The sequence below is a fragment of the Geotrypetes seraphini genome, chromosome 1, assembly GCF_902459505.1.
Source record: "Geotrypetes seraphini chromosome 1, aGeoSer1.1, whole genome shotgun sequence".
In the NCBI taxonomy this organism is placed as follows: Eukaryota; Metazoa; Chordata; class Amphibia; order Gymnophiona; family Dermophiidae; genus Geotrypetes; species Geotrypetes seraphini.
Window position 1 is genome coordinate 209,058,379 of NC_047084.1, and position 27,990 is coordinate 209,086,368.

The window sequence follows — 27,990 nt, forward strand, 5'->3', positions numbered from 1 at the left end:
GACTGTGAGGTGAATTTTAGTGAGATAACGGGAGGGTAGGAGATGGAGGGAGAAATGGGTTGCAGGGTATTGGAGGGAGTTTTGGACAGTTTTAAGTTGCCCTCCCATCCAACCCAGTATTTGGTTTTGAGGGGTGGGAATTTTAATTTTGGTTCAGTTTAAGGAGGTTTTCTTTTGGGTAGGGGGGGGCGGTCACAGCACTGCAGTAAAATGGAGGTTCTGCCAGGCGGCCACTAGTTGGGTGAGGGGTGTAAGTAGTATTCTAAGGTTCTTATTCTGTGTGTGGCACTGCCACAGATAATTGTGAGGCCTGGCGACAACACAGGTCTCGCAAATGGGATACGTGATAGTGAAAATGATTACTGGAAATGGTGGTTGAGCAGCTAGGTTGTGACCGACTAGCTGATGGGGAAAAAGGAGAGTTGGGGGGGAGAAGTGGTCATCTAGGAAGAAGGATGATAAATTGTTGAACATTGTTATTAAGACTTGTTGAAGTTAAATAAAGCAGCGGCCAAATTATTGGCAATACTTGAGTTTGATCATTATTTATTTATTTATTTAATGGTGCTATTTGGGTTAATTGTTGTGGAGTACAGTGGTGCGAATGTCAAATGTTAAGTACAGAAGCAACCTCTAACCTCTATTCTGGCCTATGCATGGCTATTTCTGGACTAATAATGCTCCAGCTTTATACCTTTATCTGCTCCTAGTTTGCATCCCTTAGCACGTTTTGAGAAATGGCATTTTTAAAAATAATGTGCACCTATGATGCAAATCCCTAATTCTATCTAAAAGTCCTCCATATGCCATTTATTTTGGTTTTTAACTTATCTTTGTTTAAGAATTAAATGGAGCTCTCAGGGGTAAGTGATTGCCATCCAGATGAGGCTGTTGTGTGACTTAAGACAAATCCACATTGCTAGTCACTATCTAATAAAAATGTATTATGTCTTGGAGGAACCGTTCTTGGAATGTGCATCATGTGGCTGTCAGTGTCCAATGTCTGCTCCTAAAGGAATCAAGCTGAGTTTTACATTCTAGTGCTGCTGCTTTTTTTTACCAGAGTCACTTTGTATAGTTAAAAGCCCTCAAATTCATTGACTAAACAGACGACCCTCTCTCACTATGATAGTCCCCGCTGTAAACGCTAATTCAGTCTCTCAGGTAACTCCAGTTTTCATGTATTCTTTACCCATGGAACTCCAATTAGTATGTAACTTTTCTATTTTATGCTTCCTGTTATTCGTTGACTGTCCAGCCTTCTTTCAATGTGAACCGCCTAGAAGTCGCTTGACTATGGCGGTATAGAAAAATAAAGTTATTATTATTATTACAGTGGTACCTTGGATTATGAGCATAATCCATTCCAGAAGCATGCTCGTAATCCAAAATGCTCGTTTATCAAAGTGAGTTTCCCCATAGGAAATAATGGAAACTCGCTTTGATACGTTCCCCCCCACGAGAAACGGCATTGCTCCCCCTGAAGGCCCCCTCTGCGATCCGGCAACCCCCCTCCCCCTGCGATCCGGCACCCCCCCCGACGTGATCCAGCACCACCCCCCCCCCGATGCGATCCAGCACCGCAGATGCTCAAGGCCCAGCAGAAGAGGAGGATGATCTTCGGACACCGGCACCAATCACAGGACATGCCGCGGCAGGGGGGGTGGTGCCCAATCGCGGTGGGGTGGTGCCCGATCGTGGCGGGAGGGGGTGCCCAAACGCAGCGGGGGGGGTGCCAGATTGCGTCGGGGAAGTGCCGGATCGTGGGGGGAGGGTGCCGGATCGCGGGGGGGAGGATGCTGGATCGTGGGGGGGGGGGCGTTCATAAATCGAGCCACACTCGGTTTCTGAGGCACCGATTTTGCAAATGTTTTGCTCGTCTTGCAAAACACTCGCAAACCGGTGCACTCGTAAACCGAGGTACCACTGTATCAAGATGCCAAGTAACCAGTCTTCAACCAGCTCAACCAATTAAATGAATTTGAGGGCTCCTTTTACTAAGGTGCGCTAGTGTTTTTAGCGCACGCAGGAAATTACTGCGTGCTACGCTTCTAGAACTAACGCCAGCTCAATGCTGGCATTAAGGTCTAGCGCGCGAGGCAATGTAGTGTGCGCTATTCCGCGCGTTAAAGCCCTAACGCACCTTCACAAAAGGAGCCCTGAGACTTGCTTCAGAATTGCATGGCTCAGAACCTTGCACAGGACTTGTGCTTTTATATAAATCTAAATGAATTGATTCATAGCATTTTTGCTTGTGTGGTCTCACTAAACCCTTCATTTCCGTAGTTACAATGACTAGCTCAATCATTAATAAATAAAAGTAAAGCAAAACAAATAAGATAATACTTATAAAAAAAATTGATAAAAACTGATAAGTAAAAATTGATTTTAAAAAATTGATTAAAAAATTGATAAAAATTGATAAATAAATAGGTATCATCACCCTCTTCTTTTAAAGTTTTTTTTTAAATTTTATTTTGTTTCTATTTAATAACCTTTAAAATGGACTAGCCTGGCGACAGCACTGCATTCTCCATAGTTTAATCTTAGAGAAAGTGGGACATTGCAATAATGTGATCAAATCATGCCAGGATCATTAACTTCTCTAAGCCAAGACTGTGTTTGGGGTAAGGGAGGGCGAACAGAAAAATGCTTCTGCTGCTGACAATGAAAATTACTTTGCAGTGCCAAACTTATGCTGCTTGATGCTGAAATAAAGCGTAGCCGTGCCTCTGAGACATGCCTCATTGCATAAGAATAATCAGCATAAACAAAGTCTGTATTTTACCTCAGGTCATCATTGGTTTCTTCGTCAGAGGAAAGAACGCCATCAGAGAGGTTTCCAATGGAATGACTTGGTTTCACCTTACTTCCTTCCAGCGCCAACAAGCTATCTTTCTTTTTCTTCTTCCCAAAAAGCTTTCTGAAAGGTTGGAACTTGCCCGTCTTTTTCTTCTCTAAAGATTCAGAGAGAAACACAGACTGTAGCTTATCTGCACACACATGCTAATGAATCACCCTATAGGTACTGTTTGCCAAGAAAGGAGAGGGTTAAAGGGCAGACACTGTGCTTAGCAAAACTTATGTTTACTGCCCTTACACTGGCTCTGACTCCCCCAACAAAGCACTAAAAGTTCCTTTAAAACATTCTGAATCAGGTTTATATTTCATTCAGTTATGCACAGACACAGATAGGTTGTTTTGGAACACTCCTCCTTTGAGCCACAGCTAACATGCTCTGATTAGTTACCCCCAGATCCTATATACTGCGACCAAGTTGCGTGCACAAATCTGTACACATTGGCAATTTGCATGTGCAACTTAATTGATTAACAAGCCAATCAGCACTGCTAATTGTTAAGTAACAGGCAATTATTGGCACAAATTAGAATCTATATAAACAACTTTCTAAACGTATTCTAGAAAGTGACGTGCGTAAGTTCTACCGTGTGGATCTCAAAAGGGGGCTTGGGCAGGTCGTTGGGTGTTCCTAAAGGTATCAGGTCAAAAGCGCGCCGGGACAAAGGCGCGCGCAGACAATTGAGCGCAGCGTGGAGGTGCGCGCCGCAGAAAATTACTGTTTTTAGGGCTCCGACGGGGGGGGGGCGTGGAGAGGAACCCCCCACTTTACTTAATAGAGATCGCGCCGCGTTGTGGGGGCGTTGTGGGGGGTTTGTAACCCCCCACATTTTACTTAAAACTTCACTTTTTCCCTGTTTTTAGGGAAAAAGTTAAGTTTACAGTAAAATGTGGAGGGTTACAACCCCCCAAACTCCCCACAATGCCGGCGCGATCTCTATTAAGTAAACTGGGGGGGGGCTCCCCAACAAAAACCCCCGTCGGAGCCCCTAAAAACTGTAATTTTCTTCGGCGCACACCTCCATCTTGCGCTCAGTTGTTGGCGCGCGCCTTTGTCTTTCGCGGGGTTGTCTATGAACCGTTCCTAAAAGTCAGGCACACTGTTATAGAGTATGCCCAATCTGCGCACAATGTAGATGCAGGCCTCTATGCCTGGTTTTCATTGCCATAAATGGTCGCACCTAAATGTTAGTCATGTAGATGGTGCTTCGCATGGAGGGGCATAATCAAAAGAAACATCTAAGTCCAATTCAGACAAATGGCGCTAGACGCCCAAAGTTGGCAATGGTAAAATGTCCATTCTCAAAAAATACATCTAGTATTTTTTTTTTTTTTTAAATCATCTATCTGGATGTCCAAACCATTGATCGTCCAGACCACCAGCATGTCTATCTTTATACCACATTTTTGACCATAAATTAATCTAAGTCTCAAACGCCCAAAACAAGACCATTTGCACGTGGGAGGGGCCAGCTTTGTGATAGACTGGCCACCCAGATATGGCAACAGAGCAGTGGGGCCTTACAGGGTACTACTGTGAACTTAACAAAAAAAAGTGCCACATAAATATCTTACTAGAACTCCCGTATAGGATATGGTGAGCCCCCCAAACACACTATACCCACCTGTCTACAACTCCAATAGCCCTTATGGCTGCAGGTGGCACCTATATAGCAGTAGAGTAGGATTTTGGGGCTTTTTGGTGGGCTCAGTGGTTAGAGTAGCTTATGGGCCTGGGTCCTCCTCTCTATGGTTCACTAGCCCATCCCCCAGGCTACTTAAGAGACATCTGTACAGCTCTACTAGGCTTTTCTATAGCAGGTGCTGATGTTCCGGAGACAGGTATATATGCTTTTATTCTGATATTTGTGGCAGTGTGAGGGGGTCTTTATTTTGTCTCTGCAGTAGTTATCTGGTTACTTTGGATAACGTTTTGGCACTTATACCTGTTTTTACATCATCTAACTCATAACGTATAAGTTTCATCCAGGGAGTCGCATGAAACATTCGATTATCCCTGCAGGATGACAAAGTCTAGGTCAGGGTCACAAGGAGGCTACCGTGGGTGCTTTAGGACAAGGGGATTAAGAGTTAAAAGGCATCATCTCTCTATTTGCACTTCTCATGCAGTAAATAAACTTGTTGTGTGGTAACTTCCAACAGTTGTCACACTTACCATGTGGAAGTTAAGTAAAGTTAAGTAAAAATGTTTAGCATGCTTTTTTAAAAGCACCCCTAAGTGAAGCTAGTTGATGCTCTGTTGATCCTCAGCAGATGCTCAGAGAGAAGTTATGAAACATAGAAACATGATGGCAGATAAAGGCCAAATAGCCCATCCAGTCTGCCCATCTGCAATAACCATTATCTCTTCCTCTCTCTAAGACAGTGTTTCTCAGCTTCTTCAAGCCAAGTACCCCTAAGTCTAACAAATATCAACCAAGTACCCCCACCCAAGCTCCACTTCCTTCTTTCTTTCTCCCTCCTGAATGCTTCCTCTCCTCTGGACCTCATTTCCTTCCCCAAACAACATCTCTCTCTGTCCCTCTATGAGCCAACTTTTCTTTCTCTTTCCTCCACCCCTATCGGCAATATGTCTCCCTCTCTCTCACTGTCTTTCTCTCATTCCCTCCCTTGCTGCAAAGGGAGTGGGGAAAGATAGAAAGAGAGATCCAGGGTACATCTTTCCCACCCCCTCTACTGCTACATCCAACATTTCTCTCTCTCTCATCACCCGGATCATGTGCAGCATTTTTCACCACTGCCCACCAGTCCCATGCCCATTTCTCCTTCTATCACCCCTCTCCAGCACAATGCCACATCTCTCCCTCCATTGCTATGTCCAACATTCCTCCCCCCCTGCATCCCTTTCAATCTGTCCCTCTGTTCCCTCTCCACCACCATATCTAACATTTCTCCCAAGCATGAACTTAGGAATAGACATTCTTAAAAAAAAAAAAAAGAGAGAGACAGCTGTATTCAAAGGTTTCTAACATTTACTGTAAAAAAAAAAAAATAATAATAATGGCCCCGATTATTCAAAATGATTTAAATGGCCAGGAGAGGATCCTTGCCATTGAAATTGCTAATCCAAGGCATCCCCAACCCTATATGTTATGTCTGTCTGTCCAAATTAGATTGTAAGCTCTTCTGAGCAGGGACTGTCTATTAAATGTTAAAATGTACAATGCTGTGTAAGCTTTTCAGCGCTATATAAGTGATAACTAGATAGATAGTGCCACTTAACTAGATAGTGCCACTGAAAATGCCCAATTAGTACCCAAGCTAAGTCCAGCTACTTTGGGGGCATTCTAGGGATGAAGTTGGCATAACTGAATAAAGTTGAATGCAGTTCTGTTGATTAAGTGCTGAATAAAGCACTTAGGGGGGAAATGTGTGCTTCATTTTACCACAATTTGTGCTAATTCAGCACAAGCTCTCATTGGATAAAATGGAACCAGTGCTAAAATAGCATGACTTGTGGTAAAATAACCCATTTTAACAGTTGCACACATAGATGAATTCCCCCCTTAATCAGCTATATTTTGACCAGCTCCTTATACCCAGAAATTCAGTGCCAGAACCCAAACATGGCCTGGCATTGAATTTCCAGATATAATGTTGGCAGCGGTCAGCAAGACGCTGATTGCTGCCAGCAATATCGGGCCCAATGGATCTAATTTTCAAAAAAGCTGAGCTTCTAAACGAATGCTCCTAAAATGCTTAGAGTACCTGATTAGATTGTGAACCACTCAGATGGCTGTGTCAATGGCCGGTATATTAAATACGAAATAAACTTGGAAACTCTGTATGATCCTACATGCATGACCTATTTTCAGTTATGTTTTCATCTGAAAAGTCATCTTTAATTTAGGAGCTTAAAAGTTAGTGGTTCTATATTCAAAGTGATTTAAGTGAGGCTCTTTTCCAGTTAACTGATGCTGACCAGGCCCCGGAGGAATTTAAAACTGGCTACTGTATGGACAGTCTGGGAGCAGAACTGGGACAGAGTTGACACTTGCTTTAAATGGAAAAGTTAACTAGCCAAATAGAACCGCATACGAGGGGGTGCTGGAAAGTTATCAGCCCAGCCAAGAAGAGAATGATGTGGATATGACTCAATCAATGATCGAAAACAATGTCAAAAAAACATAGAATTTTGTTTCTGTAAATTGGTACTTAATAAAATAAGATAATACTCTTTTCAGCTACAGTGGCAAAATAATGCTCAGATTGTAGGAAGTTGATTGGTTGAGCTGAAACCTTTTCAGCATCCCCTTGAAAATATTTATTTATTCACTTTTCTATAGGGTTCTTTCAGGAGAGCTCAGAATGGTTTACATGAATTTATTTTCATTTTAAATCTCTTTATTGAAATTTTCAAAAGTTAACACAAAAGAGATATAACAACTTATAGAATAGTCTAGACCAGGGGTGTCAAAGTCCCTCCTCTAAGGCCGAAATCCAGTCGCATTTTCAGGATTTCCCCAATGAATATGGATGAGATCTATTGGAATGCACTGCTTTCATTGTATGCTAGTAGATCTCATGTATATTCATTGGGGAAATCCTGAAAACCCGACTGGATTGCGGCCCTAGAGGAGGGACTTTGACACCCCTGGTCTAGACATAGTTTGGGAAAATACACCAACCATGGAGAAGGCATGTAAAACAAGAACAAACACCCCCTCCCTCTTTTTAAAAAAACGTGAAAGTAGTTTTTAGCACAGGCCAGCGTGCTGAATGCTCTGCGCTGCTCCCGATGCTCATAGAGTTCTTATGAGCATTGGGAGCAGCACAAGCATTCAGTGCGCTGTCTGCACTAATAATCACTTCCACGGTTTTGTAAAAGTGGGGGAATGTGCCTAATTTATTTATTTAAAAATTTATATACTGGATAATAACTATGTGGTTTATAAAATTACATGCATACATATTTAAGAAATGCTAAACATGTTTCAACAAGACAAACACAAGAAGACATTAACTAATGATATCATTATTAAAATCATCTTTTAAATTCATCCTACAAGATGGAAACACAAGATCCCATAAAATCATTTACAGGACAGGAAGACATTAACAGAGAATAGCATTAGCACAGGAAGGCTTTGACAAATAATTGCGTTTTCAACATTTTCTTAAAGTTCAATCTCCCATCACAGAATACCATTTCAGTGCTTGACGCCAGCCACAGACAGCATTGTTGCCCCAATCTTAACATGAGAGACTAACATCTTACCCTCCAAACTCATTGCATGATATATATATCTTCCCCTAAGTGACAAACTGATTGAGTTGCACAGAGATGATATTTACTATAATTTTAGAAAGAAAAGGTAGAGTAGGCTGGAAAATATTAGAGACTAAAGTTAGATTTAAAATATATCTCTTTAAAAGTGGCTTAATCAATGTTTGCTTACAGATTGGTGGAATTTAACTTGGTTGGAGTCTTCTGTGAACCATATTGGATTTAGTTTGTAAAGGAACAGATAATATTTTGCATTATTAAACTAAACTAAACCTTAGGTTTGTATAGCGTGCCATCTCCACAAGTGTAGAGTTCGGTTTACAGGGTTAGGTTGAAAAGGAGCTACAATGAAGGTTTATAGGAAAGGAGCTAGGAAGATAAAGAGGGACAGGGAACCAAAAAGCGGAAGGGAGCAAGAAGAGCATGGAAGAAATACTTTTTCCCCCAATATTAACTGTGACAACTAAATGAAATAAGTTTGGATTATAATTGATATCTTCCTTGTGACTCTGGACAAGTCACATAACCCTCCTTTACTCTCAAGCCCAAAATAATTGCCTGCATATCATATATAAATTGCTTTGATTGTGACCACAAAAAGGTGGTATATCAAATCCCATCCCCCTCTCCTTAGCATGCTCAGGTTGGTTGTTTTGGTTTTTTTTTTTTTCTTTCTTTCTTTTTTTTATGAGCCACCTTGAACTTTGTGGTATTGGTGGATTATTAATGCAATCTGTAATGTAATGTTAGAGTGAACGCACACTAAGATGCAGAGAGGGCACTGGGAGAGGTGATGAGAACTGATCTAATACAGGCAGTCCCCGAGTTACACACGCCCGACTTAAGTACAACTCATACTTAAAAACGCAGTTGCAGCTTCATTTGATTTCACTGAGCAGTATTTCCAGTGGCATAGACTCCTACACTTTTCCTGTAGCAGATTCAGGAATGATGTACAGTACAGCCACATTGAGAACAGTGTGTGGTTGTGCATGCTGTACTTCAGAGGGAACACTGGTAGAGGCAGTTGGCCCTTTTGTCTGCTGGGAGCAGAGGTAAGAAGCAAGAATCTTAAATCTTGCAAGTTCTGAGTTATATGCAAATCTGACTTAAGAACAGCTTTAAGAATGTAACTCGTTCTTAACCCGGGGCCTGCCTGTAAGGTCATTGCAATTGCTGTCACCAAATTTCCACATGCCCACCACCCTGATCATCATCAGGGTACCAAAGGCTCAATTTGTAGCCCGTTTTTAATACTGGGCTTGATTTATGCTTCTAGTTCAACTTGCACAACTGTGTTTTTCTTTTGGATGTGAGGGGGGGAGGGGGGAGTTGAAAATGGTTCAAAAAGATAGACGCATATTGTAAAAAAAACTTTGTCAGATAATGTTTGTGCTGTAATCAGAATACAGAGCATAGAGCCTTCAGAGAAATTATAGGGATGCATGCTTACAGTTTTCAATTACACTCTGATATACATATTTAATTATGTATATATCTGTGAAAAAAAATGTAATTCTAATGTGATTGCTATTCTAGAAGGATGCGTCTGCACCTTTGACATGCGACAACATTCAGGCATGAAGGGAGGTCTGTGTTGGGGAAGATTTTCTGAGACAGTACCAATCTCACAATGGAGCTCATTTATATAATTAGACCTTCAGCGGCATTTGGGAATCACTGGATTTACATTGCAAATAGTCATGCTATGATCGAAGAAATACGACTGTGAATGATTAAGGTGGAAATGTTTGTATGAAGGCAAAATTGTGCTGAAAGGTCTCTTTATGTATAAGAATGACCATGCTGTTTCATACAAACAACAAAAGTCCAACAGGACAAGAACCCATGAGTTCAAAATCACACAAAAAGCAGTGGGAACAGACAATGAACATGCCACAAAAAATCAAGCATGTATAAACCGACATGTTTATTCCAATACAAAGGGACAAACATCAACTGTGGACACGACACAGTACTGTGTTTCGGCGAATCAAACCGCCTGCATCAGGGGGTCACTGTAAAGTTGTAATACACAAGTGAACAAGTCCTTTTCAGCGCGTGACTTTTTGTGTGGATGATCGCCCTAGCCTTGCATTAACAAAGGACTTGTTCACCTGTGTATTTCAACATTCTAATGACCCCTGATTCAGGTGGTTTGAGTCACCGAAACACAGTACTGTCGGGTCCACAGTTGATGTTTGCCCCTTTGTACTGGAATAAACAAGTCGGTTTTTATGTGCTTGATTTTTTTGTGGAGGGTTCATTGTCCGTTCCCACTGCTTTTTGTGTGCATGCTGTTTCATAGACATTTTCCTTTCTATACACAGGAGCAATGCTATTTAACACATTATTTTCTCTACAACACTGCAGTCTATACCACTTCCCAGCCCAGTTCAATCCAAAGTGGTTTATAAAACACAAGTAATACAAGAATTAGCAAATTCACAAACTTCAAATAAAACCACACTCTTTTTATGCTCCATTGAAAAGCAATAGAAAAAATTTGATTCAAGTCACTTCCTGCAATAAATGAAGTTAGAGTTGTCTCCAGTCTCTGTTACACTGAGTGAACGAATAGAAATCATCTATTTATATTATGTCTTTTCTACTCTTTCCCAACCCAAGATGTCAAGCCAATAGGAGGGTTACCTGGATATCCATGCAACACTCCTACATCAGGTTCTTGATCCCGGCTGGGTGCTGCTGGTGGATGATTACGACTTTTGGACTCAGATGAAAGGCACCCCATGGATTCCATACCTTGCTGATCCTTTACAAATCATACAGAATGGGACATCACAGATCGTGTGAGTGGAGTAACAAGAAGCTGAAATACAGCTGATAGAAGACTCTGCATTTTACTTTGAACGTCATATCCCAAATGGTAGCGAGATGTGCTTTCCTGAAATTCCGGTTGATGATGCAGCTACACCCTTTCCTTGAACTGGCTGCTTTTAAATCAGTGATAGCTTCTCTTGCAGTTAGTCAACTGAACTACTTTAATATTCTGTTCATGGGATTAACTGCCAAATTGCTTTACAGAACTCCAATTAATATAAATCATGGTAATAAGGGCAGTGCTGGTAGATCCAGGACAGAGAGGGTAACACCTTTATTACAAACATTGCACTGGTTTCAACCTGAATTAGACACACATTTCTATGCATTACCGTCCAGATTGTAAGGGGACATGGACCTGCTTATCTATCTGAGAACTTGACTTGGTATATCTCAGGGTATGAACTCTGGTATTCCCAGAAGGCATTTTTTTTTACTTCAATAATGAATCATACATGGAGCATAGTATCATCATAATCAGTGCATATGCAGGAGAAGGTAAGGGGAAAAATATACAAGAATAAAGAAACCTAGAAGGCAAGAACAAAATCATTGTCTTCTATCAAAGTAAAATACATGAAACTGCAGAATGGATGTACACTTAAAGAAGGTGCTTGGTAGATACAGCTCTCCCTCTGGATTCGCGGTTTCCCTACTCGCGGTTTCCTCTTCTGTAATCGCCTTGAACCGCAAGGTAACGGTGGAATAAAAATCACTAATGTAATGTAATGTATTCCTATTCAACCCACTGATTCATTTTGGTATTTAGGAGTTATTTTCAACTCGGTCTTGTTCTTCCACAAACAGGTATCATAATTGCTAAAAATGAGCTTTTACTGTCTTCACGGACTTAGTTCAGTCTCTTCGTGGTCTTCTTGCCCCTTCTATTCTCCATAAACTAGTATAGGCATTTCTAATGCCATGAATTAACTACTGCAATCATGTCTTGGTGGTACTGAGGGCCATCAACTTCATAGGTTATAAATACTTCAAAATACAGCAGCCCATTTTTTTGTGTCGGACTTGTAGATCAGATCACATTGCCCTGGCTCCTTTGTTCCTTACACTGGCTGCCCTTCTCTTTTTGTATACAGTTTAAAATCATAGCCTAGCATTCAAAGCTTATCACTTGTGTACTCCATCCCTTCTTTCCTTTTTTGTTATTGGTCCCTATCTTCCTTTAATGCTCATCGTCTCATTCTCACCTCTGGTAAATTGGCTTGTTACGAATTGACCCAAGTCAGCTTTCTTTTTTTCTTGTTCCAAAGTTATGGAACATACGTATATACATTCAGAATCATAAAAACATAAGAACATAAGAGTTGCCTCCGTTGGGTCAGACCAGAGGTCCATCGCGCCCAGCAGTCTGCACCCGCGGCGGCCCATCAGGTCCACGACCTGTTAAGTGGTTCCTGCCTTTTCCTATAACCTCTCTCTAAATCTATCTGTACCCTTTAATTCTATCTGTACTCCTCAATCCCCTTATCCTTCGGTTGATTTGAAAACCAATTTAAAACCCTTTAAAAAAAAATTAGCTTTTGATTTATCAAATCCCTAAGCTAGTATGTGGGGGCCTAGCTACCTGAGAGACAGTTCCTTGCTTATGAATGTGTTCTGTGCTTTTGTTTATGGCTTTTTTTTTTGTTCTTTTTCTTTTGTTTTGATTATATAAACCACTTTGACCAGGTTCACAGAAAGAGCGGCATAGTGAAAATGACTAATAAACATAAGCCTGGCTATGTCTGCTCTTGCATAAATGCAGTTAACTGCTGCAATGCTCCTTCAAAGAAAGGCTACTGTATAACCCAGTCCTACTCCAATGAACTGGATGAGGTATGCATTTATGTCTCTGAGGGCAGGGTGCACAAAGGTCTGGCAACCTGGTAAAATATACTGGTTTGGGAGCAATTTAAATATGCCAGGTGAATCACTTATCTGTGGAGAGCACGTTGTATTTTGTTGTCGAAAATATTTTCTGTCTGTCAAGTTACAGCACCAGTATTGAAAGGAATAAAGTTCTCCCCTAAAAAGAGCAATTTTATAAGGAGAAAAAGTTAATCTAATAAGATGGCTAGATGTAGAATCTCCTTCAACAATGGAGAGCAGTACCATTCACCTTCTCCAATTAGAGAAACATATGGTTAGGGATATGGACTCATTAGGGGGAAAACAACTGCCAGCAGTCTGGGAGTCTTTCTGGAATTCTTTCATTCCTATGGCCCACAGTCAGCTATTAAATTTGTGAGTGTATCATTCTAAAGTGTGCTATATGTACATTAACTCTAACGAGATCTGAAGGATATAACAAATCTGGATGATGGATAGGTATGGGGGAGGGAGGGGAGGAAGAAAATGAAAAGCTTTGTTGAAATCAGTTGCAATTTCAGTTGTATTGTTCCATATTTGTTATGATGTACTCAGACTTCATGCATGGACTTCTGCATTCAGTAAGAGCCTGATTCTCTTGTAGTTTATTATTTGTTTGATATCAATACATCTAGGCGGTTTGCAATACATTTAAAAAAACATAATTGAAAAACAAGGGGTTTATAAATAAAAGAAAAACATCAGACTGAAATACATAATCAAAGAGACATAGTGACCGGAAACAAAAGCGGGAGGGGAAAATTGGACAATATTCAAAAACAAAACAAAAGAAAGAAAGAGACCACACAAGTAGGAGAAGTAAAGCTAATGTTCTGCACTACCTAAAGGATAAGAATTTCTTAGAAAGTAAAGGCATCCTTAAACAGAAAGGTCTTTAAATTCATCTTTAGGATGTTTCTTGTCTGATATGGTTTGGAAGAGCGTACCATAAGGTAGGGGCTGCAACAGAAAAAATGGTTTTACATGTAGTGTCATAAAATATATGGCAAACTGATGGAATTGAAAGCAGATTTTGCTGTGTTGATCATAATAGCCTTGAAGTAGTGCGAGGGATTAATAGTCCAATCTTGGTGGAAGCGTAAGAGGCAGCTGCTAATCGCATGTCAATCACACATCGGCAACCTAAAGAGAATCGCATTTATATCACTGAACAGACGCCTTAAATGTAGGCCAGCATTTTGCAGGCCTACATCTAAGGCAGGGGTGCCCAACGCGTCGATCGCGATCGACAGGTCGCTCGCTCAGGCGACCCCAGTCGATCGCAGAACGGGTTTCCTTCTTCCCTTCTCTTTTTTCCCCTCCTGACTGACCCGCTCCTGAATTCTGCTGCTGCCTCCGCTGCTCAACATTTAAAAAAAAAAAAAAAAAAAAAGGCTTGGAGAACTTATGCTCCGGGGGCTAACATGTGCTTGTACCGGCTTCCCTTCGCTTCCCTCTGAAACCGGAAGTTATTTTAAATTTAGTGATCAAAATGTGTCTGAATTTATATCTGCTCTCTATATTTTACAATATGGTCCCCTTTTACTAAACCGCAATAGAGGTTTTTAGCGCAGGGAGCCTATGAGCGTCGAGAGCAGCGCTGGGCATTCAGCGCAGCTCCCTGCGCTAAAAACTGCTATCGTGGTTTAGTAAAAAGGGAGGGGATGGGGATTTGTCTATTTTTGTATGGTTGTTACTGAGGTGACAGTGCATAGAGTCATCTCCTTTGACCTCTTTGAAAAAACCCCAGAATAGGAATGATAATTAACAATTGTATGCGTACAGTGTGCGTTGTGTTTTTTTTTTTAATTTTATTGTTGGTAGATCATTTTGACTTGGTCATTTTAAAAGTAGCTCGCAAGCCCAAAAAGTGTGGGCACCCCTGATCTAAGGCATCTATCTTGCGCCCATGAAGACGTGTAAGGATGCTTAAGCACGCCCAAGGCCACTTCTGGACAAAAACAAGCTCATGCCCTATCTTGGGCATGCTTAAGTATCCCTATGCATCTCTGTATACACACTACAGATGCCTAGGCATCCTTCCTCGAACAATTTTTTTTTAAAAAAGTGCATCCGTATTGGCTGCCAATCGGGACGCATATTTCAAGAATCAGGCCCTAAATATATACTTTAAAAGAAATTACCAGGTTGTACTCAGCAGAACTGGCATGCAAATCATATGCATGCTATATGTAAGGAGGAGCCCGGTGAAAGGGAGGGAACTGTGCCTGGCGCCTGCTCAGAACTAAGCAGTAGGCACAGCTCTTTGGAGCCCGTGCTGACATTTTGCCTGCTCAGGTTTATCCCTTTCTGCCACCTCTCCTTCCTCCTGCCTGCAGTGCTGCTGCTCTCCCCCCCCAGTCAGCTCAGCTCAGCTGATTGTGGTTACGGAGCCCTGATCAGCTGAGTCAGCAGGACTCACTGAAGATGCTGATCAGCTGAGCTGTGCTGTATCAGCTGATTTTGGCTCCTCTCTCTTCATACCATATCGTACAATGTCTTATATTCCGCAATTCTCTACAAGGAATCTATGCAGTTTACAATAAGAAATTGAATCTAGTTCTTCAAGTTATATTTTTAAGTCAGATCTTGTGGTTGTTAAAAATGGAAGAGGTGAAAGATAGGAGATTGGCTATAGAGAGAAGAGGTATGTCTTAAGTTTCTTCCGGAAGTCAAAATAAGTGGTGGGTTGTCTTCGGTATGTTGGCAGTTTGTTCCAGATAAGAGGTTCTTGGTGTTCAAAGGTAGCCTCAAACATCTTATTCATGCAGGCTTGGCTGATCAATGGCTCTGGTAAGTCCTGCCAGCTTAGCTGATCATGGTTTCCCTTGCTGACTCAGCTGATCTGGGCTCTAGATCAGCTAAACTGGCAGAGGGACTGCAGCAGCACTGATGGCAGGAAGAATGAGTAGTGGCAGAAAGGGTCACTGGAGCCTGTTCGGACATTTTTTAAGGGTGTAGCTATTGTTTTTGTGTTTTGTAAATGTGTGTCCTAACATAGGCGCAGGACATACACTCACACAACACATTCACAGCTACCAGCAGCTCTAGACCTGCTGGTAAATTTTGCCCATAAGAGGTGGGCATTCCCTTATGAGCATTACAAGTAGTGCTAATTTAAATACTAATGAGCTCCTTCTAATGTATTTGAATAGGGTTCTCAGTGAATCTGGGAAGGCTTTTGGGTGTATCCCCATGCAATTTCTTGAATGCCATACAGCATAGTTTGAATTCCACCCATTTTTCTATTGGGAGCCAGTGTAGTTCCATAAGCAGAGGTGTAACATAATCAAAGCATGATTTGTAAAGTATAAGTCTCACTGCACTGTTTTGTATCAGCTGGAGTTTTTTCATGAGTTTCTTCGAAATTCCTGAGAACATAGCATTACAGTAATCTAGTAATGACAGAATAGTTGACTGAACAAGTGTTCTGTAGTGTTGTTGGTAGAAGTAGGATCTAATCCTTCTTAGCCTTGTAGTGTACAAAAAGACATCCTGATTAGGTTGTTGACATAACTTTCAAAGCTCAGCGTGCTGTTTAAGGTGATTCTTAGCACCTTGGAGGATTGTTCAATGTTGAAGCTAACTCTATTTGATAGTTGATGGAATCAAGTGTGTGTATCACCTAAATCATAGTAGTTTAGTTTTTCTATGTTTAACTTAAGATAGTACTTTGTTGGCTATTCATATACTTTGGCTAATGCTCTGGACAGTTTAATCAACAGATCTGTTAGGTTCAAGTCCAAGGGTATTAAATGAAAGATATCAACATTGCCACTATATATGAGAAAAGTCATTCTCTGAGGTTCAGGTCAATTGAATTTAGGGTGGTCATGAAGATGTTGTATAATAACAGCAAAATGGGAGATCTTTGTGGTAATTTGGATGGTGGATTCCAATATTCAGAATAGAATCCATTCTTTAGTGCTCTGTATCTTCTGTTTGTCAAGAATCCTTGGAACCATTTTAGGACAGGACCTGAGATTCCAACTTCCGATAGTTTGTTTATTAGTAGGGTGTGATTTACTGTGTCAAATACTAAAGAGGTATTGAATTGTAGTAGCAGCATTTGTCCCCCTACACTTAAAGTCAATCTTACTCTGAAGACCAGATCAACCAAACATGTTTCTGTATTATGTACGGTAAGTTTCTAAAACCATGTTGAGAGGATAGCAGGAGAATCCACCTCATTATTTAGTCTTTTAGTTGGAAGGCAACTATGAACACAATCAGCTTTGTCATGAACAGTATGGGGCTCATTTTCAAAAAAGAAAGATGTCCAAAAGATGGCACTTTGATGTTTTAATCACCAAATCGTTCAAGTGCTGATTTTTAAACTTACTTCCCAGATGTCTTGCTATGCTTTTTGTCTGCAGTACATCCAAAATTCAAGAGAGCATGTTGGAGGCACATTATGGGTGGGCTTAGAGCATGCTTAGCACTTGAATGTTTTGTGGTGATAAAGTTACCAAGGATGCCATTTAGATGTCTAGAGCTAAACATGTTTTAAAAGCATCTAAGGGCCAAACTGACCAGATGACCATTGGAGGGATTAAATCATAAGCCCCCTACACTTCCCCAGTGGTCACTGACCCCCCCTCCTCCCCCAAAGATCTGGTATGGAAATCCTATTAAAGCAGCAACAGGAGTAACCTGGTGGGCAGTGTAGTAAACCATAGAGAGGATGACCCAGACCCAGACCCATATCCTACTCTAACCACTACATTTATAGTGGAAAGAGTGAAGCCACCAAAACTCACAAAAATCCTACTGTACTGCCATATAGGTGATACCTGCAGCCATAAGGGCTACTGGGGTGGTAGACAGGTGGGTATAGTAGGTTTTGGGGAAGTTTGGGAGTGCTCACCATACATTAAAAGGGGTTTTTGGTGAGATATACACCTGGTACCCTTTAAGTGAAGTTCACAGCCCACTGCTCTGCTGGCATGTCTATGTGACCAGTGTAGTATAAATTGTGGCCCTGCCTACATCCAAATGGCTTAGTTTTGGAAGTTTTTAACTTAGATGGGGGTTTTTTCCCCCAAAATGGTCAAAAAAGTTAGATGTCCTAAGGGCCAAAACATCTAAATAGGTCATTTTTGGAAAAAAAGATAGATGTCTAGTAGTGAGGCTCATATTTAACCTGAAAAAATTCAATCACATCACATCTTTCTATCAAAAACTTCATTGGCTGAAAATTGAGAGCCGAGTACTTTTCAAATTCAGATGTCTCTTCTACAAAGCTCGGTATGGTCTACTGCCTAACTACCTCACCAATCAGTTCACATTTGCCAGACCCGGATGATCTACTCGCCTTCAATCATTCTTCGCCTTCCCCTCAATTAAAGGATGTACCCATAAAAGATTCATCAACAGACTCCTACCCTGCCAAGCAGCCTCCAAAGATCCTGAATGGAGCTAACTGGTCAGAACATCAACCTGTTACATGCACTTCAGAAAGCTCCTAAAAACGCTCCTGTTCCCCAAACAGGACAACCCACCTTAAATTTTCCATGACAAGACTCCTGACCCACTGACTCTCTATTCCACGTTGTTGCTCTAAGTAGACTATGAACATTCCTATTTATTTATCTCCCTCCTTAAAAACCCTGCTTTAACTCAATAGTTATATACATAAGGGCATTTAAATGTTCTTGTGCCTATTGGGTTAAAGTCTGGTCCTCTATTTCTGATTTGCTTTCTATTTCACACCCTTTATCTTATAAGTTAATCATTTTTGGTATTACTGATTTAGATGTTGAGTTGGATAGTTATAAAGCCCAACTTCTAAGAAATTTAATCATGATAACTATTAAATTGAGTCTTTTCCATTGGAAAGACTCTTCTAAGTTAGATTATAATAATTGGTGGAATTTGATGTGTTTATATGCAAAATATGAAAAAATACTTACAATTAAGTGTACGAATTTAAGGAGATATAATAAAATATGGGAATCTTTGTTTACCTATTGTATCACAGTATCTTACGACCAATGTTTAATTTATATTATATTATCTTTGATCATTTGTTTGTATATACTGTATTATGTATATTATGTATTTTTTGAAATTTTAATAAATATATTTTTGAAGAGATCAAAAAACCAACCAACCCTGCCTAACATTCCTCTATGCAATCTATACAGTTTTCAGTCCTCTCCATTGCTGTAGCTCGCCGATACTCCTCAGCCATTTTTCCTGTAAACCAGCTCGAACTGAAAGGCTTTTGTGGTATATAAATAAAGATTTATTTTATGTTTTGAAAATGGATATTTTCTCCATCTGATTTTTGGACACACTTCTCAAGACTCCAAATCAGACTTAAACACACTATCAAAAATGGACCTCCGTGCTTGTTATTGGTCTATAGTTAGTCACTTTGAGATCGATCTGAGTCTGCTCCTTTAGGGATGGGTGTTAGTACAATTTCTCCAAATGCCTCTGAGAACCATCCTTGGATTCATGCAGAGTTGACCAATCTGACAAGCCAGTTGAGTATTTTTTCAGACATGCCACGGTACAAATAAGATGGGCATGTCTAGTTGGCAGGAATAGGGTCGTCTAGAAGACTGTCTCCATTGTTTCCAAATTGTTTAAATATGGTTGCAATCTTGTTTGAGAAGTAGTATGCTATTGTGTTTGGTGTGGGAGAATCTGTGATTGGGGAATTCACTACAGCAGTCTGATAGTTTGGTCAGGATTTTGAACAGGTTTGGTTTATCTACCTCTATCATAGCAGAGTAATATTTGCAATTATTTGGCAATTATTGGATGCAAATTGTTTTCTCAATTTGTCTCTAAGGGCTCCTTTTACGAAGGTGCGTTAGGGTTTTTAGCGCACATACAAAATTACCGTGTGCGGTAGCCGGAAATCTACCACCTCCTAAAAAGGAGGCGGTAGTGGCTAGTGCGCTCGGGAATTTAATGCGCGCTATTACGCCCGTTAAGGCCCTAGCACACCTTTGTAAAAGGAGCCCTAAGTGAATGATCCCCTGTCTTCCTCCAAGCCCAGTCTAGTTTTTGACATTCTCTTCAGTTCTGTTGAGTAGTATGTTTTTTGAAAATCTCCTCTGGGTAATTTTCTCTTGGCTAGTGGAGCTATGTTGACAAGTGTGATTTCCATTGATTTCATCCATTTCATGTAATTTAAGACCCCCTTTTACAAAGCCGCACAGCTGAATGCTGTGTGGCAAATGCTTCGCCGCTCATTCAATTCCTATGAGTGTTGGAGCATTTACCGCGTCAACCTGCACTGCCTGCTTTTGCAGAAGAGGAGGTAAATCAGGATTTGAGCATCAAGATCTAAATTTGTAAGCTGACAATGAACATAAGAGCATAAGCATTGCCTCTGCCGGGTCAGACCAGGGGTTCATCGTGCCCAGCAGACCGCTCCTGCGGCGGCCCCCCAGGTCCATGACCTGTAAGTGATCCTTTACCTAAATCGTGTATTCCCTATTCATTTAGTGTCCTGTATAATTACCCTCTATATGTATCCTTCAATCCCCTTCACCTTCAGGAAGTCATCCAATCCCTTTTTGAAACCCAATATTGTACTCTGTCCTATCACCTCTTCTGGGAGCGCATTCCAGGTGTCCACCACCCTCTGAGTGTCCACCACCCTAGCATTCGTTTTGAATGTGTCTCCTTTCAGTTTTTCTGAATGCCCTCTTGTTTTTGTTGTCCCCGCTAGTCTGAAGAATCTGTCCACCTTCTCTATGCCTTTCATGATTTTATGTCTCTATCATGTCCCCTCTAAATTTTCCGGGGTAAAGAGCCCCAGCTTCTCCAGCCTTTCAGCATACTAAAGGTTTTCCATGCCCTTTATCATCCTAGTCGCTCTTCTCTGGACCCTCTTGAGTATCGCCATATCCTTTCTTTTGTTTTTTTGCTTTGGAGGGGTGCTTTATTTTTTTTTTTTGCTTTCTGAGAAATGGGAGTGTTTATACTTTTTATCTTAGTTAATGATCTGCTGCTTTGATATTTATAGTTGCATTTATTTTTATTTTATTATTAGAATTAGAATGTTATACTGATAACAATAAGAAACCAGTAACCAAGTAATTTAAATTGACAAAACTTACGAAATAGTCTTACTCTTTTGTTTTGAAGAAGCTACAACTGCTTGCAGTATGCCTGCAAAAATTACATTACAATAATGAATATGAGACATAGGCAAGATGTAGGACTGACCTGGGGAGCAGATTGCTGGACTAGTTTGGTCAACCTCAGGAGCTCCTGGAAATGGTGAGTCAATCAGGGGTGTGCAGAAGCTGGAAGATGTGCAAGATAGTGGATCTGTGTTGGTAAGGCCAGAGATGGTGACTTTACATTACATTACATTTCTAGACTGCAAAATCTCTAGGATCGATGTGGTTCACAAAAAGTAAAAATACTGGGCAATCCCAGTGATGTACAGATTAGACCTTTTTTAATTCTCTAGAAATCTTGTGAATAATATCGATTTTAGTAATTTTCTGAAATGAATGTAAGAACAAGACCTTATGAATAAAGAATGTAGTTCCCTATCCCAGCTCGCTGCCAGGTAAGCAAGTAAGCGCTGTTGAAACTTTTTATGAGTACAGTCTCGAACCGGAGGAAACCCAAATAGAGAGGTAATACATAGTGGGCGATTTGCTTTGAACAAATTCAGGCTCTTGACCGCACCATATTAGACTTTATAACAATTGCTATCGTAGTTAAGAATGGGGGGAGGGGGCTGCTATTTTCCTTTAAGCATCTTGAAGCCTTATGTAAATGATATCAAGTTCCAAGTAGCATTTACAAGCCATGCACTGCAGCAAACACGTGAACTCCACAAGCTGCACAGAAGTCCTGCTCTGGACAATACTTTATCATCACAATGAAAGAGGTAGACAGGGCATGCGAACCTATTGCTCACAAGTGCACAGGAGACAGACAATAAAACTGAAAGCGATAAATTCATTCTTGGCTGACGGGAGGTAAATTTAAAAAAGAAGCCTCGGTAGAATTACTGCTGTGGCAAGAATAAAAGATCCTCTTTACTGACAAAGTAAAGCTTCAGACTCAAACGTTTTATATATGGAAAGTAAGGATACAGATAGAATTACTCATTTTTATGGGTTCATCTGATACTTGGGTAGTTTTAAAAGGTAAAAAACCAGCAGGTCACTTGCTTATTTTGCTCATTTGTTGTAAACAATCTGACGCTGAATGGACTTGTATGGTTTGTATCCAGTATGTGGCAAGAAGGATAGGGACAGGCTGGAGTTAGATTTGACAGCTGTGTAACTGATGCTGGACGGACTTTTATGATCCATGTCCATATGTGGCAAGATGGACCAGGACCAAGCGATCCTCACGACCACCAGCCACCCAACTTTCTACATGCCTAATGATTGAATCTCCCACTATAACGGCTGTCCTAACCCTTCCCTCCTGGGCAGAAGCCCCTGGAGACACATCCTCGATGTGAGAGGACATTGCATCCCATGGAGGGCAGGTCCTGGCTACAAGATTGCCTTCTGCTTCACCTGGGTGATGCAGTTTTTTAAGAAGACCTCCCTCCTCTGAGTCAGCACAGAGGTAGTCAGACTGGAGGTGGGACTTTTCTACAATGTCCCTGTAGATCTCCTCTGTGAACATCTGTGTCTCCCTTGGCTCCTCCAAATCTGCTTCTCTGGCCTCAAGAGATCGGACCTGTTCCCTGAGTTCTAGGAGCTCTTTGCACCGAGCACACACATAAGACCTCACACCAACAAATGACTTTTGGCTCTCCGACCGTCTTTTTGTCCTAACTTGTAAGACCAGGCTGGACAAGACAGTGGCGTACCTAGCATATATGACACCCGGGGCCCATCATTTTTTGGTACCCCCCCATCTGTACGAAAAACATGATTTTTAGTAAACATGAGTACTTAGGAAAAGGCATCATCTTACATATTGCAGTGAGCAGTACATCAATACACCCATTGTAAAACTAAACAAGCCAGACTAGTATAGATCACTCCTACACCGTCAATCCTAACAGAAAACCATGTCTTTCGAACACACAGAACACAGAAAACACCTTCGCCTAGTATGGAATATGTCATCACAAACTAACCCCTCCCCCTTTTACAAAACTGTAGTATGGATTTTAGCCACGGTGGTAACAGCTCTGACTCTCATAGAATTCTGAGCATCAGAGCTGCTACCACCAAGGCTGGCGCTAAAAAACGCTCCATAGTTTTGTAAAAGGGGGGATAAAATAGAAATACATAGATAAAGGTTAAATTGAACCAGCAAGAAGCTGGACTCTGCATAAAATGTAACACCACAGAAACAGTGACACATGTCTCCTAAAGCAATAAATAAATAGAAAATTTTTGTTCTACCTTTGTCTTCTCTGGTTTCTGCTTTCCTCATCTTCTTGTTACTGTCTTCCTTCCATCCATTGTCTGCCATCTCTCTGCCCCTCCCTATATGGCATCTTCTCTCCTTCTATGCCCCTTCCAGAAACTGTATGCCTCCCCCTTCCATCTCTCCTTTCACCCCCATTGGTCTGGAATCTCTCTCCTCTCCTTCCCTCTCCCACACTTCTCTTCTGCAATCCCTTTCTTCCCTCATTTTCCTTTTCAATTTATTTTCTACATCCATCTAGATTACGTTCTTACTACCCTCTCATCAATTTCCTTTTTTACTGTCTACCTTCAACTCGCCACCTCTTTCCCTCACCCCCTCCAGTATTTCCCTAACTCAATCCTTTTCCCCCATCATCTGCCCTCTTTATTCTCCCCACTTCCATCATCTGCCCCCTTCTCTCAATCTCCCCACTCTCTCTTCCCCATTTCCCTTCAGCATCTTCTCCCCACTCTCTCTTCCCCGTTTCCTTTCAGCGTCCTTCTCCCCCCCGTCTTCCCCATGTCCTGTCAGCATCCTTCTCCCCCCTGTCTTCCCCATGTCCTGTCAGCGTCCCTCTCCCCCTCTGTCTTCCCCATGTCCTTTCAGCATCCTTCTCCCCCTGTCTTCCCCATGTGCTTTCAGCGTCCTTCTCCCTCCTCTGTCTTCCCCATGTCCTTTCAGCGTCCTTCTTCCCCCGTCTTCCCCATGTCCTTTCAGCGTCCTTCTCCACCCCTCTGTCTTCCCCATGTGCTTTCAGCATCCTTCCCCTCCTCTGTCTTCCCCATGTGCTTTCAGCGTCCTTCTCCTCCTTCTGTTTTACCCATTTCCCTTAAGCGTCTTTTCCTCTCCATTCCACCTTTCCTCCCTTTCTCCCTCCCTGCCCCTTACCTTTACGGCAGCCACACGCAGCTTCAGTGCTACAGCTGCTGTAAGAAGGTAATTTAGACTTGTGGCCACAGGGCAGGGAGGTTTGTCGGACCGGGCCTGTTGTCGGTCGGTCGGACGGGCAGGCGGTGGGGGGGAAAGCGCCACGAAGGTAAGGGGACCTGGCCGGCAGTGAACCCCCCCTAAGGCTGCACCCGGGGCAGACCAAACCCCCACCCCCCCCTTGGTATGCCACTGGGACAAGACAGCATCTAAGGCATCTATTTCCAGATGAATTTGCTTGGTGATTTCATCAGTGCAAATTGGCAGTGGTAAACAACTACCAATATCTTTGAGAGCACATTCCACAAGAAGTGAACCTTCTTCATGGGCGGAGGCTTGGGCAATCCCACCTGAGAAGATATGCAGAGCAACTGCATGGTCCACACTTCATAACTTTACAAGGTTTTATAGACTGGATGCAACAGCACAAAAGGATGCTGCTTTTGGGTCCTCAGTGTTAAGGGCAGGCTCATCTGTCCCGCCCTAGATTCCAGGGACAGCTTTAAAACATCCCACTTGTCAGGACTTGAATGCCCTGTGCAACAGAAGGGAAAATTAGGTACTTACATCAATAATCTTCTTTCTATTAGCAGAGTATACGAGTCCTGAAGCCTCACCCTGTCAGTGTAATTATTCACCTGCTTAATGTCTTGGACAAGTATGTCTATCCAGAACTTGAGATCTTCTCATGCCAGTCAGGTATAATGAATACAATGAAGTTGAGATAGACACTATAGAATGACAGTCTCTGGTAACCAGAGCAGATATTGTGATGTCATAATGCCTCATTCCACCAGAGCCTAAGAACCAATCACATCAGTGATGTCACAATGGCTTCATTATCCTTGGCTCACATAAGAATGAGAGTATGAATGGCCACAACCACTGACCCACAAGCTTTGCTTTGAAGAATGCTGGTGTAGAAGGACCGAGGTTGAAATAGACACTAGAAAATGACATGGGTTTATTTCCCGCGGTTATCCGCGGGGACGGGAACGGTGATGAATTTTGTCACCGTGTCATTCTCTAATCTGAACGTCTAGTAGCCCTACCGATGGTAATATACAAACTGAATACACTCCAGGCATTGCGCCAAGAAAAATCAAAATAATGCACTAACATGATACAGCATATTAAACAGAATAGAGAATGACACGGGGAAAAAATCTGTCCCCGTCACCGGCCCACCATCCTCTGCACCGCCCCGTCACCGCCGATCCCTTCACCGCCCCGTCACCGTCACCGCCATCTCTTTCACCACCCCGTCACCGCCACTGCCATCCCATTCACCGCCCCGTCACCGTCCCCGCTGCATCCATATAAGCCTTTTTCCTTTCACTCCCTCCTTCCAATTTGAGCCGGGAACACTAGCGATCGCACGGTCCCCGCGGCCACTACCTGCCTGCCCGGTCGATCCTGGTGTTTGGCCGGCTCTCTCCCTTCTCCTCACCTTGGTTTGTGGGTTTTCTTTTTCGGCAACCTGCGCGCTTTCCCAGGGAGCCGCACACGCGCGGCTGCTCAGTGTTCGATCTTCTGCTCTGCTGCAACTTCCTGTTTCCGGTTGCGTCAGAGCAGAAGATCGAGGCTGAGCAGCGGCGGGTGTGCGCGGCTCTCTGGTAGCGTGCGGGTCGCCGAGGAGGAGGATCTGCGGACTGAGGTGAGGAGAGGGGAGAGAGCTGGCTGGACACTGGAATCGATTGGGCGGGCGGGTGTGAGCTGCGGGGACCGCGCGATCCTTCATGCCTCACTGCGGGGGACAAGACCATTCACCGCCCCGCGGGCGGTGAATGGCCTTGTCCCCGTCGCCGCAGCGACTGCTAGTTTTCTTCCCCGTTTTCGGCGGGTGACCCGCGGCTAAAATGCGGTGGCCGCGGGTAAACCGCCACCGTGTCATTCTCTAAAACAGAACAATATTTGCAGCGTTCTAGAAAAATACAAGGAACTTTAACACTTGGCTAACAGTCAGCCCTTGCTTCCCAGCCCAGCGTGTTCCCGATGACCATGTGAACGGTGGTACAACAAAAAATCCTGTGGTTCCTGGCAACCATAAAATGATTTTCCTATCAGCTTTTTTGGTAGGTTGCCAAATAGCACCAGGCTTCAGAGCTGTTGACCTTTAGTTTATTGCTGAGTATCAACCACGTTTGGAATATTTATTAGTTGTCTTAGCCCCACCTAATGTTTAGAGCAGCAGGCTGAGAATCGGGGAAGCCAGAGTTCAAATCCCATTTCTACTCCTTGAGGTCTCGGAGAAGTCACTTAACCCTCCGTTGCCTCAGGTACAAACTTACATTGCGAGTCCTCCGGGGAAAGGAAAAGAGCTACTGTACCAGAATGTAAACTGCACTGAGGTGCAACTGAAAAGGAGTGAGCTAAATCCAAATCCAAAATCCAATAGCCAACATATTGTGAAATAATACAAAACACTATGAAACTCACCAGGCCCTCAGTTCTACCATATCGTAATAGCACTCACTTCCAGGAGTCGCACAAGAATGGCCTAACTAGGAAAAGTAAAATGTGCAAGCCCAACGTGGTCTGGAGACATCAGGGAGACCAAAGGAGGAAACAGCAAACCAATATTAGTATGTATGAGAAAAATTTTACTGACAGTGAAGTACCCAATGCAACCACGTTTTGGAGGATGCCTATACAAGGAATATCAATTCTTGGCTACAAAGAGTTGCACAATCATTGGTCTGAGTCAGTGGTGTAGTAATGGGGAGGGGGACGGTCCAACATGGGTGCCATCTTGGTGGAGGCGCCAGCACTTGTCCTCTTCTCCACCTCCCCCCCGCTCCTTCCCCACCCCCTCCTATCGCATACGCACACCTCTTCCCTTCCCCATACCTCTTTAACGTTCGCGGCGCAAGCAGCCAATCCAACCTGCTTCTCGTGCCAGCGTCGGCTCTTCCTGTGATGTCATTTCCTGGACCCACACTTAGGAAGTGGCATCAGAGAAAGAGGCAACTCCGGTGCAAGCAGCCAGTTGGGGTTGCTGCTCGTGTGGGAACGTTAAAGAAGTAAGGGGAAGGGAAGGGGCACTTGCGGCAGGAGGGGGCAGGGAAGGAGCAGATGAAGGGGCGGAGAAGAGGGAGGGGGAGGGCATTACTCTCAACCTTGCTATGTCTGAATCAGCATCTAGCGTGACTGCAGCTCTGAACTGTCTCTCTCTCACACACACACAAACCGTGTTTCCCCAAAAATAAGACAGTGCCTTATATTAATTTTGGGTCCAAAAAACACACTAGATCTTATTTTCGGGGTATGTACATGATCCTCTCCTTCACCCCAATTCTTCCTCTTTCCTTTCTCTCCCACACATGTGCATCTTCCCTCCCCTCCCTCCCATCCCCATGCAGCAGAACCCTTGCCGAGCTTCTATCCTTTCCTCCCTCCCTCTCATCCCTCGTGCAGCAGAACCCTTGCCCAGCTTCTATCCTTCCCTCCCATCCTTTGTACTGCAGAACCCTTGAGCACCCCCTCACCCCCGCCATGTAGCAGAACCCCTGCTAACCATCCATTCTTCCCTCCCTCCCATCCAAACCCCACCGACTTTGAGCAAGCCCTACATATCGATACCTCCCTCCTAATCATCGTCGGGCCAGCAGAACTGTAAACAGGCTGCTTCTGCCTTGTCCACTAGTGAATTCCTCTGCCACGTCACTGCTGATATCATCAGTAACACAGCAGAGAGAATTCACCCACAGACAAGGATGCAGCCTGTTTAGAGTGCTGCCGGCCCGACACTGATTTGTAGGGAGGTAATGGTATGTAGTGCTCGCTCACGGTCAGTGGTTCAGATGGGACGGAAGGATGGCTGCGCGGCGGTGGGGGGTGGTGGCGGAGGGCGCGGGGAAGTGCTGCCGGCAAATCCCGACTAGGGC

The 27,990-nt window shown here is 42.8% G+C and overlaps 1 protein-coding gene across 9 annotated transcripts in view; it reads right to left on the minus strand.

The window, feature by feature from the left end:
* Window positions 1-27,990, minus strand: part of CRACD (capping protein inhibiting regulator of actin dynamics) — a 287,080-nt gene that overhangs the window by 142,707 nt on the left and 116,383 nt on the right. For 5 of the 9 annotated variants that reach the window (XR_004539459.1, XM_033944615.1, XM_033944630.1 and 2 more), the window contains 2 exons: window positions 10,760-10,880; window positions 2,789-2,957 (listed from right to left, as the gene is read on the minus strand). Coding sequence is in view for 6 of the 9 variants with exons in the window: in XM_033944615.1 (XP_033800506.1) it covers window positions 2,789-2,957; window positions 10,760-10,880 (290 nt within the window). In the remaining 3 variants the exon portion in view is untranslated. Of the gene's footprint in view, window positions 1-2,788; window positions 2,958-10,759; window positions 10,881-21,004; window positions 21,085-27,990 lie in introns of all 9 variants that reach the window. The other 4 variants (XM_033944683.1, XM_033944672.1, XM_033944663.1 and 1 more) reach the window with 2 other exon arrangements.